General features: G+C 38.9%; 1 protein-coding gene across 1 annotated transcript in view; it reads right to left on the minus strand.

The window, feature by feature from the left end:
• LOC124644684 (Kv channel-interacting protein 4-like) overlaps positions 1-10,538 on the minus strand; it is a 65,814-nt gene extending 55,276 nt beyond the window's left edge. The window contains exon 1 of the mRNA XM_047184189.1: positions 10,455-10,538. Within this exon, the coding sequence (XP_047040145.1) occupies positions 10,455-10,458 (4 nt within the window). The 5' untranslated portion in view covers positions 10,459-10,538. The remainder of the gene's footprint in view (positions 1-10,454) is intronic.
• Between the last annotated feature and the right edge of the window lie 758 nt (positions 10,539-11,296).

The following is an 11,296-nucleotide window of genomic DNA, read 5'->3' on the forward strand; positions in this document are numbered from 1 at the left end:
TTCAGCTGAGTACCAGTGCTTTACAAGAAGCGACTGCCTATCTGAGCTCCTCAACTCAGTTACCCGGGCAACCCGATACCCCTTGGTTAGACTGTTGTCAGACTTACTGGCTTCTGACTACCCGTAACGACTGCCCAAGGATGTTCAATGACAGCCGGGACCTACAGTCTAACGTGCCATCCGAAACACAGCCATTTGTTTGGTTGTTTGAACACACAAAATCTGGAACTATATAACTTTATCGATTCGACATTCTTTCATTATCAGATAGACCATTTATCAAGGATTTACTATTTACCTAGGTGCGCATAAGTAGTAGTTCTCAGGGAACGCGGTAGAAACCAACAGTGGAAGCTAGTTCTGAATAAATGATGGTAAAAAATAAAAATAAAAAATACTATAGAACCCAAATGTAGTAAACTAAATAATAAAGGTAAACCATTTCTAACTAACTAACTAACAGTGAGTAAAAAACTTATGCGCGTACAAATATCCAAATTGAGGACTTCTTCCTATGGATAATCATTTCAAAACCCTTAATTTTACTATCAAAACGTACCGTCCAATATTTCACACAAACATCTGCGTCAGGACCGCCGTCACAAATCACCGATCCTCTCGAAATACATATAGAGAGTTGCTACCTAATTGCTACCAGCTACCATTAGTTGCTACCAATTGCTACCCTCACGGATTTGAAGATATTCAGCATCCACAACTATACAGTTTTTTTTTAATATCTTTTTATACACGTAATCGACGTGGTCCAAAATTTAATTCTGGAGGCTAGCAATTAGGTAGCAACTCTGGGTGAAAAAAAAAACACAATACTTTTGCGCCGTTTCTTCACACTGGGAAAAGTGACAGCCATCCTGATATCAGAATGACTGTCACCTTAGGATGCTGAATATCTTCAAAACCACGAGGGTAGCAATTGGTAGCAACTAATGGTAGCTGGTAGCAATTAGGTAGCAACTCTCTATATGTATTTCGAGAGGATCGGTGATTTGTGGCAGCGGTCCTAATGCAGACACACAAACTCGTATTCACCCTACCGCACAGGGGCGGCTGTCACAATGCTCACAAGATCTAGCGACGTGATACTATTTATTTCTACACTTCTATTCTAGAGCTAGACTTTATAAGCTTAGATAAAAATAAATAAAACGGTTTACGAGATATCCTGAGAGTACCATTCGTTTTTGTCAAAAATGTCTTGGTTGAAGGTTGTTTTGAGAAGAATTACTTCTCAGAAGTGCTATTTAAAAAATCATGTATAAACTAGCTTCTAAGTACGGTTTCACTAGCGGTCACCTAACCTAATTAATACAAATTCCTTTTCACACATGGATAAAAAGTATCCTACGATTTATCCTGCTGTAATTGTAATCTATATTATAAAAAATGTAAATCAATCCTGTATTTTTTGAATTTCCTCGTTTTTAATATAATAATAGTATTCTGGTTTTCTTTATGCCAAGTTTAATCAAAATCCATCCGTTAGCTTTAGCACGAAAGAATAATAAAATCAACACACATCCTTGTGTATGTTTATAATCCTTACCCCCTTGCGGGAGTAGTTCTCTACCAGACGCAAGTGAGAGCTAGTTAAAAATAAACCTACATAGCAATGTTAAGCGGCGTCAAATAGTTTGTCAAACGAACCGGATCGATCGCCCTTGAGTTATTAATAAAACATATAAAATGGTGTGAACACTACAATCAGACGGCTTAGTACAGTCAACTTCAGGTCAGTGGTAACAGTTTTATAGGAAAATCGTACTTATTACTATTGAGTTAAGGTGCATGACAGTTACCACTGATGTGCAGTTTACAGTACTTTGTACATTGGCGTGCTAATAGTACGGGGCAGTAGGAATATTGATAGAAAATATTAGGTAAGTGCTAATAGAAATGTTCTGCACCTTCTATACTATCTATCATCATCATCTCCCGATGCTTTTCCCAACTATGTTGGGGTCGGCTTCCAGTCTAACCGCATGCAGCTGAGTACCAGTGCTTGACAAGAAGCGACTGCCTATCTGACCTCCTCAACCCAGTTACCCGGGCAACTCGATACCCCTTGGTTAGACTGGCGTCAGACTTACTGGCTTCTGAATACCCGTAACGACTGCCAATTATATTCAATGATAGCCTGGTTATAAACGGACAGTGAAGTTTTAATATTAGGGTCCCGTTTTACCCTTTTGGTACGGAACCCCAAAATATTCAGAACAAATTGCTGAGTAATTGAGCTTTGTTACGTTCAGTCAGAATTTCGTAATAAAATATTGTTGTAATCTTTGTATTTTTTGTGTGAAAATATATGTTATTATTTTGGATAAAGGTAATGCGGATAAAAAGTGAATAATTTAAACTTGATATATTGATGAACTAAAAATAAATTATTGGAGCCTTCTGGTTATTTATTTACTTTTAGTAAAAAAGCCGCTTTTCAGAAATGAAAAAAATACTTTTGTAAGTACTGTATCTCGCTCATATTACCTACAAGTGTTTTTCTTAATCACGTATTTTTTATCAGTGAAAATTAAAATCACTGGTAAAATCTTTTTATAAAAAAAATTATCGACAGCAAAAGAAAGTCTGAAAAATACTACGTATAAACTGAAAAACACATCAAGATCGGTTCAGCCTAACGTGAGACAGCACTAACATACATACAAGTGCAACTAAGATCTACTTTTTTTGAAGTCAGTCAAAAATATTTTCTAATTATATGCAAAACTGCACTTACATAGTCATCTTTATTCTATGTACACGTTATTTTACAATAAATAAAACTTATTTACTGATGAAAAGGTGAATGAAAACACCTTGAGGAAACTTGGACTACATATAAATGAAATCACCAACCCGCATTGAGCAAGCGTGGTTATTAACGCTCAATCCTTCTCCGTGTGAGAGGAGGCCGCAGTCCAGCAGTGGGACGATAAAAAGGCTGTAACAGTTTTCTCCCTAACTCTAATTTCCTGCACTCAACTGGAACAGCAATCGCATAAGAAATATGCAAACCACTTCTATCTAACTAATAGTTCTATTGAGAACACGGTAAAGGCGTGGCTTAGTTAAAGTTAACTATTAACTTAATCGCTCAAAGGACATCTCCATTCTGAATAATTATGACCTCATCATCCTCCGAGCCTTTTCCCAACTATGTTGGGGTCGGCTTCCAGTCTAACCGCATGCAGCTGAGTATCAGTGTGCCACAAGGAGCGACTGCTTAACTGATCTCCCTAACCCAGGCAGCCCCTTGGTAAGACTGGTTGTCAGACTTACTGGCATCTGAGTACCCGTAACGACTTCCAAGGATGTTCAATGACAGCCGGGACCTACAGTTTAACGTGCCATCCGAAACACAGTCATTGGTGTCTAAGATACACTTAGAAAGTACATACAAACTTAGAAAAGTTGCATTGGTACTTGCCTGACCTGGAATTGAACATGCATTCATACTTGAGATAGCACAGGCAGCGGTTCCCACGGGACACGGGTGTAACCGCGGGAAAACTGCTAGTATAATATACACGCTTGAATATGATTGAAACCAAAAATAGAAATACTCTTTGTGATATTAATGTTGATTTAAAATATATGCGATACGAATTTTCCAATTCAGAAAATCATCACCTTTGTAGGCTTTTCGCAATCGCTTTTTATTTAGACAACAAACAAAGTTGAAATGTTGGCAGTAAATACACACAGATGATTGAGTTCACATCAATAAGGTTTTATTTTTAACCGACATAATAATACGTCCAAGGCCACGGCGGCTGTTCACTCTGAGGAGATCAGCCAGCGGCGCAGGACATATTATAGTGCACGAGCATTTGCTTGGACACAGGTGCACTCTCTATTCCTTCACTCTCATAGCGCGATGGGACGGCAATCCGACACGACCAGAAAGAGATCAGGCGCAGGACCGACATTAACGTGCTCTCTGGTGCACGGTTGAATCAATCACCAACTTCCAGACTACGGGCTGCTTTTGTGAAAGCTTATAAAATCCCTTATAAGAACCCGACCCGGGAATCGAACCCGAGACCTCAGTCATAGTGGGTCAAAGTCAAGGGTTTTTATTTCCTATAGATCTATTACAGGTACTTAAGTGATGTCAATAGCTAGTTGTGCGGTTCCAAAGAGTGGGTCTTATGGAGAAGAACCGTCAAGAAACTCCATAGACACTCTTTTCAAAAAAGAAGTGTTCACAATGTTTTATAGCGTAAAAATAATTCATTTCCAAATATGTACATTTAACCATCCCGTTGCACTCTTCAATTGATTTCAGTACATTTGTTATGCACAGAGAGACTGTAAAAGTGAATGCTAACTGGATTTTAACTGTACAGTATTAATTGGTCCTTGTGGCACACTGGTACTCAGCTGCATGCGGTTAGACTGGAAGCCGACCCCAACACAGTGTGGTAAGGGCTCGGGAGGTGAGGTGGTAAAAAATAACTTAACTTATTGTTATTATAATAATTATCTATACTATTCTAACGGCCAGTTTCTTCATCAAAAGTTAAAGTTAAAGTAATGTCTAAAGTAAAAGTAACGGTCAAATACGTTTTTTCAAGGCTAAAGTGAGAGCAAAACTAATAGAAAAATTGAATTTGACCGTTACTTTTACTTTAGACATTACTTTGACTTTTACTTTGGCTTTAACTTTTGATGAAGAAACTGGCTGTAAGTGTTTAATTAAGAGGTTTTATTTTGTTTGTTTGTACTCTATACAACATAACTGATTTGTAGAATTATTTCACTGCTACACTCTTCCCGAGTAACATAGGCTATATTTTATCCCGGTACGGGCAGTATTGCCCACTGGTCGCGGGTGAAACCGCGGGAAAACGGCTAGTCTTTTATAATATTAAGTAAGGATGTGCCTTTTTTCGCCTTTTTTTGTTGTACAATAAATATAATTTCGCGGTCCCTCTCCCCATAATACATTTGTGTCAATATTCAAACTTTTAGTCTCAGGAGGGACTCTGAATGGGTCCCTTAAACTTTATAAATATATTTTGTCGTGAAAAAGGCTGAGTATTTTGTGTTGTTAGTACCAGTTGCAATATTAAAGAGGTTGTTCAATTTGTGGACGCAAAAGTTTGAGTACCTATATGTTTGTTATTTCTTAGAGCTGATGGATTATGATGAAACTCAGAATTTTAAACATCCTTGCTGTCATTGAACATCCTTGGCAGTTGTGACGGGTAGTCAAAAGCCAGTAAGTCTGACACCAGTCTAACCTAGGGGTATTGGGTTGCCCGGGTAACTGGGTTGAGGAGGTCAGATAGGCAGTCGCTTCTTGTAAAGCACTGGTACCCAGCTGAATCCGGTTAGACTGGAGGCCGACCCCAACATAGCTGGGATAAAGCCTCGGAGGATGATGATTTTTTAAATTTAAAGTATTTTTTATAATCTTGTAGACAAGTCTGTTCTTGATTTATTTTTTTTATAAATTGAGTTAGATAAAAAAAAAAAAACTTTGCAGTAATATAACTTTTACGTACGCATAACGTACCTACAGACTTTTTTATCCTGGTGAGGCAAGTAGGTAGTAATGCGACGCAAAGGAAAATTAAATTGATATCTACTTATTCAATATTATCATCCTCCGAGCCTTTTCCCAATCATGTTGGGGTCGGCTTCCAGTCTAACCGGATTCAGCTGAGTACCAACGCTTTACAAGAAGCGACTGCCTATCTGACCTCCTCAACCCAGTTACCCGGGCAACCCAATACCCCTTGGTTAGACTGGACTGGTTCTACTTGTTCAATAATTACTCTAAAATTTAATTAAAATAACTTTAACAAAACAAACTCGGTATTTAAAATTGCCGTACAAAAAAAGGGCGCACTTCCCCAGAAATTTTGCAAAAAGTGTAATTCTATGAAAACTTTGTACCAACTGGTAACAGAAGCAGTTGGTAACAAACTAAAGTTTGTAAAAATAAAAACATTTCTTTTTAGGGTTCCGTACCCAAAGGGTAAAACGGGACCCTATTGTTTTCGCTCCTCTGTCCGTCCGTCCGTCCGTCCGTCCGACCGTCCATCCGTCCGTCCTTCCGTCCGTCTGTCACCAAGCTGTATCTCATGAAATTTTCTCAGATGATGTATAACAACAAATACTAAAAACTAGATTTAAATAAATATTTTGTACAATAAACGTGCGCGAGTCCGACTCGCACTATGCTGGTTTTCATTTTTGTTGCTGGCGTTTGTTTCGAATTGAAGTCTGAAATGGACTCTGCAAACTTTTAGTCGGCCGATAGTTTGTTTGGGCTCATAAAACAGTATGAAGATGAATGGTAGTGCGCACATTACAAAGATCAGGTATTTAGCCGGTATCATACTGACTAAAAACATGAATCGGAGTCAATTAAAAAAAAAAAAACTTACCAAGGGCCAACTAAATAGACTCGATAGTCTCTTAGTAATACGATCACTTTAATTCTTTGGGTACGGAACCTCAAAAAAAGAATCTATTTTTTTGCCTAAGACAACCACAAACAATTGTTTCTGGGGGAAAAATGGCTATCACCAAAATAAGAACTTTTCCCATTAATCCAAAAACCACACTAACGCATACAAATGAATATTAATTAATAATCTTTTAGTTCCAGCACTCCATTACGGCGAATCATTGGACACACATTTATTATTTAGAAGTATGAACGAACCACGGAGAACAAACTGACTAGCGGAGATGTCATTACGGAAAATCTATAACAGCCTTACTACAAAAACTTAACCTCTGTTGAACACTTGTCTCAAAAAAGTTTGGCTGCAAAACGGACCCGTCATAACTTCAACGTCATAATCTGATTTTTTTTAGACAAGTGTTCAACAAACGCTTAAAAGTGTTTGTGGTACGACGGTAAGAATAAGAACACACATGCACGCAAGAACTTTAAGAAAATTGATAGTTCACTACAAGATATAACAAGCCCAAATACAGCTATGAATAATACAATGTTCCATCATGAAGTTCCAGTTCATATCTTTCAGCTCCAGCATCAGGTCAGTTCGACAGTACCATATTATTGTTTGTCATCAGAACTACATACAGCTGACCAATCTGATGACGCTACGATCCTTGGAAAATGGTTCTAGTTACCTTAGATCCCATTACATAGGTCAACCTAATAAAAGCGTGTTAAAAATCTTCGACAGATGTACCAAGGGGTATCGGGATGCTCGAGTAACTGAGTTGAGGAGGTCAGATGGGCAGTCGCTCCTTTTGGCACACTGGTACTCAGCTGCATGCTGTTAGACTGGAAGCCGACCCCAACATAGTTGGGAAAAGGCTTGGGAGATGATGAGATGTGACAAGGATTCGAAACGCTTCCTTAATTCACTCGTAACTGAGCATTTTGCTCACCGTATTTGACCTACAAGAACTAGCCTGACCTACCTGCCTTATGGCGTCTCCGCTATATTTCCTTCCTCGGTGTACCAAATGAATATCAATTAAAAGTCACTCCGAGTGGCTTTTAGCGTGAATCGAAATGTTTTGTATATTTAATTGTATGTCGCGGCTACTCGTAATGTTGGCCTTTTATTATGTGACTAGGCTGTTTGTTAAATGAATTTCTATTACTTTTAGAGGATGTATTTGTAAAGCTGGGGGTTAAAAATGTCATCTCATTAGCCTGTTACCAACTACGTTGGGGTTGGTTTCTATTCTAATCAGATGCAGTAGAGTACCAGTGTTTAACAAGGAGCGACTGACCCCCGCAACCCAGTTCTCCGGGCAACCCAATACCCCTTGGTAAGACTGGCTGTCAGACTCACTGGCTTCTGACTACCCGTAACGACTGCCAAGGATGTTCAATGACAGCCGAAATCTACAGTTTAACGTTAGTTTAAAGTACATACAAACTTAGAAAAGTTGCTTAGGTACTTACCTGACCTGGAATCGAACCCACGCTCTCATACTCGGGCGTTGGTTCTTTACCCACTATGCCACCACGACTCAATATCAAAACAATATTTAAAATTCGTCCCCAATTTATCGTTCTCAAGTATAAATCTGTTTATCCAAGATTTTAATAAGATCCGAAAGAACGTTTAAAATAAATATTTCAGTATTCATCATTTATTCTTAAGTGGTTGTATCGGAAAAAGATCGACTCAGGAAACAAATGATTCCGAGTGAATTAATTGTATCATGTTGTTGTAAGTTCGTTGTTATTTTATGACTGATTTTGAGATATTGAACTGTTGTATTTAATGAAATACTAGCCGTTTTCCCGCGGTTTCACCCGCGTCCCGTGGGAGCTACTGCCCGCACCGGGATAAAATATAGCCTATGTTACTCGCAGATAATATAGCTTTCTAATGGTGAAAGAATATTTAAAATCGGTCCAGTGGTTTTTGAGTTTATCCATTATAACCAAACAAACAAAGTTTTCCTCTTTATAATATTAGTATAGATTTACTAGGTGCTGCCAGTGAATTCACCTGCTTCTTGAGGGACTTCTAAGAGTCCTGCCTCACTAAGACGCCATGGCGACGTCGCCAGCGGCGCAGGCCTGGCTGCTTTTGGCATCCAAAGGTCGCCAATTCGAGTGGCCATGGCGTCTTGGCAGTCAATTGTTTACGTCGTCGCTGAAGAAATCGCACGCTGACTGGCGACCACACTGGCGACTGAGTGAGGGAGGTGCACTTTACCGTGTACATATTAGTGGCAACGTCGCCAAGCTGCCAGAGTAGCCAGTAGCCACGTAGGGAACTGTAGCTCGTGGCCACGCTTCCAATTTGGCGACGTTGCCAAACCGTCGTCGCCAAGTGAGTTAGGTTCCATACATTTCAATATTAACTGCTTGGATACGTAGCCGGCGACGTCGCCATTGGCGTCCAAATGAGGCAGGGCTCTAAGCCTACATGCTATTTTGACTGCCTCGTTGGTCTAGTTGTCGCAAGTGTGGCTGCTGAGCACGAGGTCTCGGGTTCGATTCCCGAGTCGGGCCGAAATCGCTTTGTGGGTTTTCGAAGACTTTCAGAAAGCAGCCCGGAACCTGGAAATTGGTGATTGATACACCCGTGCATCGGAGAGCACGTAGATGTCGGTCCTGCGCCTAATCTCTTTCTGGTCGTGTCGGATTGCCGTCCCATCGGGCTATGAGAGTGAAGGAATAGGGAGTGCACCTGTGTCTGCGCAAATGCTTGTGCACTATAATATGTCCTGCGCAGTTGGCTAATCTCCTTACATGAGAACAGCCGCCGTAGCCGATAATCGGCTAGGAGGACATCATCATCATCATTTTGACGTTTAAGCTATATTTCTAGCAAGTTGCATGAAAATATACTGGGTAGTTTTTTTTTTACAGAAAGAGGAACAATCATTCACAAATACAAACTTTGGGGCTTATAATGTTATGGGACAAAGGTGATTTGTTAAAAAAAAAAGTAATTGTCGGTTCCCGGCTGTCTCGGCTTGAACATTTTTGGCAATCGTTAAGGCTAGTCAGAGGTTAGAAAGTCGGTCAACCTGCGAGCTTTCTAATCCAAACTAATATTATAAATGCGAAAGTAACTCTGTCTGTCTGTCTGTCTGTCTGTCTGTCTTTTCTTCACGCCTAAACTACTGAACCGATTTGTGTGAAATTTGGTACAGACATAGTTTGAAACTTGAGAAAGGACATGGGATAGTTTTTATTACAAAAAATAAAAATTAAAAATAAAATTTATTACGGACATACAGTGCCATCTATTGGTCAAATGTCGAGCTGTTCCTATGCTCCGTAGATAGATGGCGTTAATCGCGCAATGGTGTCATTACACGTGTTCGGTTCATGTTATTGTTTTAATTCATCCTGCGGGAGCGGGAACTTCTCAAAAATCCCGCGAGATCGGGAATTATGTGGGTAAAACCAAAAATCTGCCGGAAGTCACTATTCCACGCGAACGAAGTCGCGGGCAAAAGCTAGTACTGAAATATTTTTTCAAAACGTTCTAGTAGTTAGTTCCTAATATAAGCGCATTCAAACAAACCCTTCAGCTTTATAATATTAGTATAGATCAACCATCTCGCGCTACGAGCGAAAGCGCTCAAAACAGCTGAAATCATAATAAAACATAGTTCTAACTATCTCAAGTTCAAACTAACTATAAAAAGGTAAAAGTTCAACAACCTTACACATAATATATGTATATTCAATTAAATATAATCTCTAGAATACAAACACACTGCAAACTTTTAGTCGGCCGATAGTTTGTTTGGGCTCATAATATGATCATATATGAAGATGAACGATAGTACGCACATTACAAAGATCAGGTATTTAGCAGAAATCAGACTGACTGAGAACTTTGATTGGAATCAAGATTTTCTTTCAAAAAAATTGCCAACCGGGTCAACAGTCGGCCGACTGTTTAGTTTGCAGTGTGGCTAGTCTTAAAGTTAATTAAATAACGAATAAATAATGGACTTACCCATCGGTGTTGCCAGTTACAGGAACGAAACACCCACACAAACTGGTCACACTATTTATTTGAATTTAGCACTCACTGGGATCTAGGATTGGGAGAGAAATTAAAATAAAAAATAGTTGGGAATAATAAATAATATTTTTTATACATATACATAGAATAATTACCAATTTTACCAGATACTGATAAAGCGTCTGATAGCCTACCAAAAACTTATCTGACAGATAAACTATGACTTATGGTTTCACGGGTCTCAGATAGCAATATGTGATAGAAATTATTTATCTAGGGATAACAATATCTGGTAGAAATTATGAGCCGCACTTATCTGGCAGATAGCATTAACTATCCGATAAATAACGGACACTTTATTGGTAATCAGTGAAACCTAATTAGAATATCGGTCGATTAGAAAATAGTGGCAGTTAACATAAAAATTTAGTCATAACTACACAGGTACTTGGGGGAGCTAAAATTTTACATATTTTTTTTCCTTTACTTGCAAAACTGTTTTAATTTAAAATTGCTGGCAACACAGTTTACTTGTTGCCTATAGTTTTTGATTTTGCAATATTTTAGAGTTTCGCATTTATGGTTAAAACTATTAACTTATATAGGTAAAATAAACTGTGTGACTACATACATACATTATTATCATCATCATAAGCCTTTAAGTCGACTTAAAAAATTAATAAACTTTTTTTTTTACGACGTCAAAAATCATCAAATGACCCCTCCCGCTGTGGGTTAGCAGCGGTGAGGGAGTGTCAGACTCTTACTGACTAAAAACCGTCGTGTTCCGTCGTAGGCCTTTTATGTACCAGGGCCGCGGTAACTCGCGCGAA

The sequence above is a fragment of the Helicoverpa zea genome, chromosome 30, assembly GCF_022581195.2.
Source record: "Helicoverpa zea isolate HzStark_Cry1AcR chromosome 30, ilHelZeax1.1, whole genome shotgun sequence".
Classification (NCBI taxonomy): domain Eukaryota; kingdom Metazoa; phylum Arthropoda; class Insecta; order Lepidoptera; family Noctuidae; genus Helicoverpa; species Helicoverpa zea.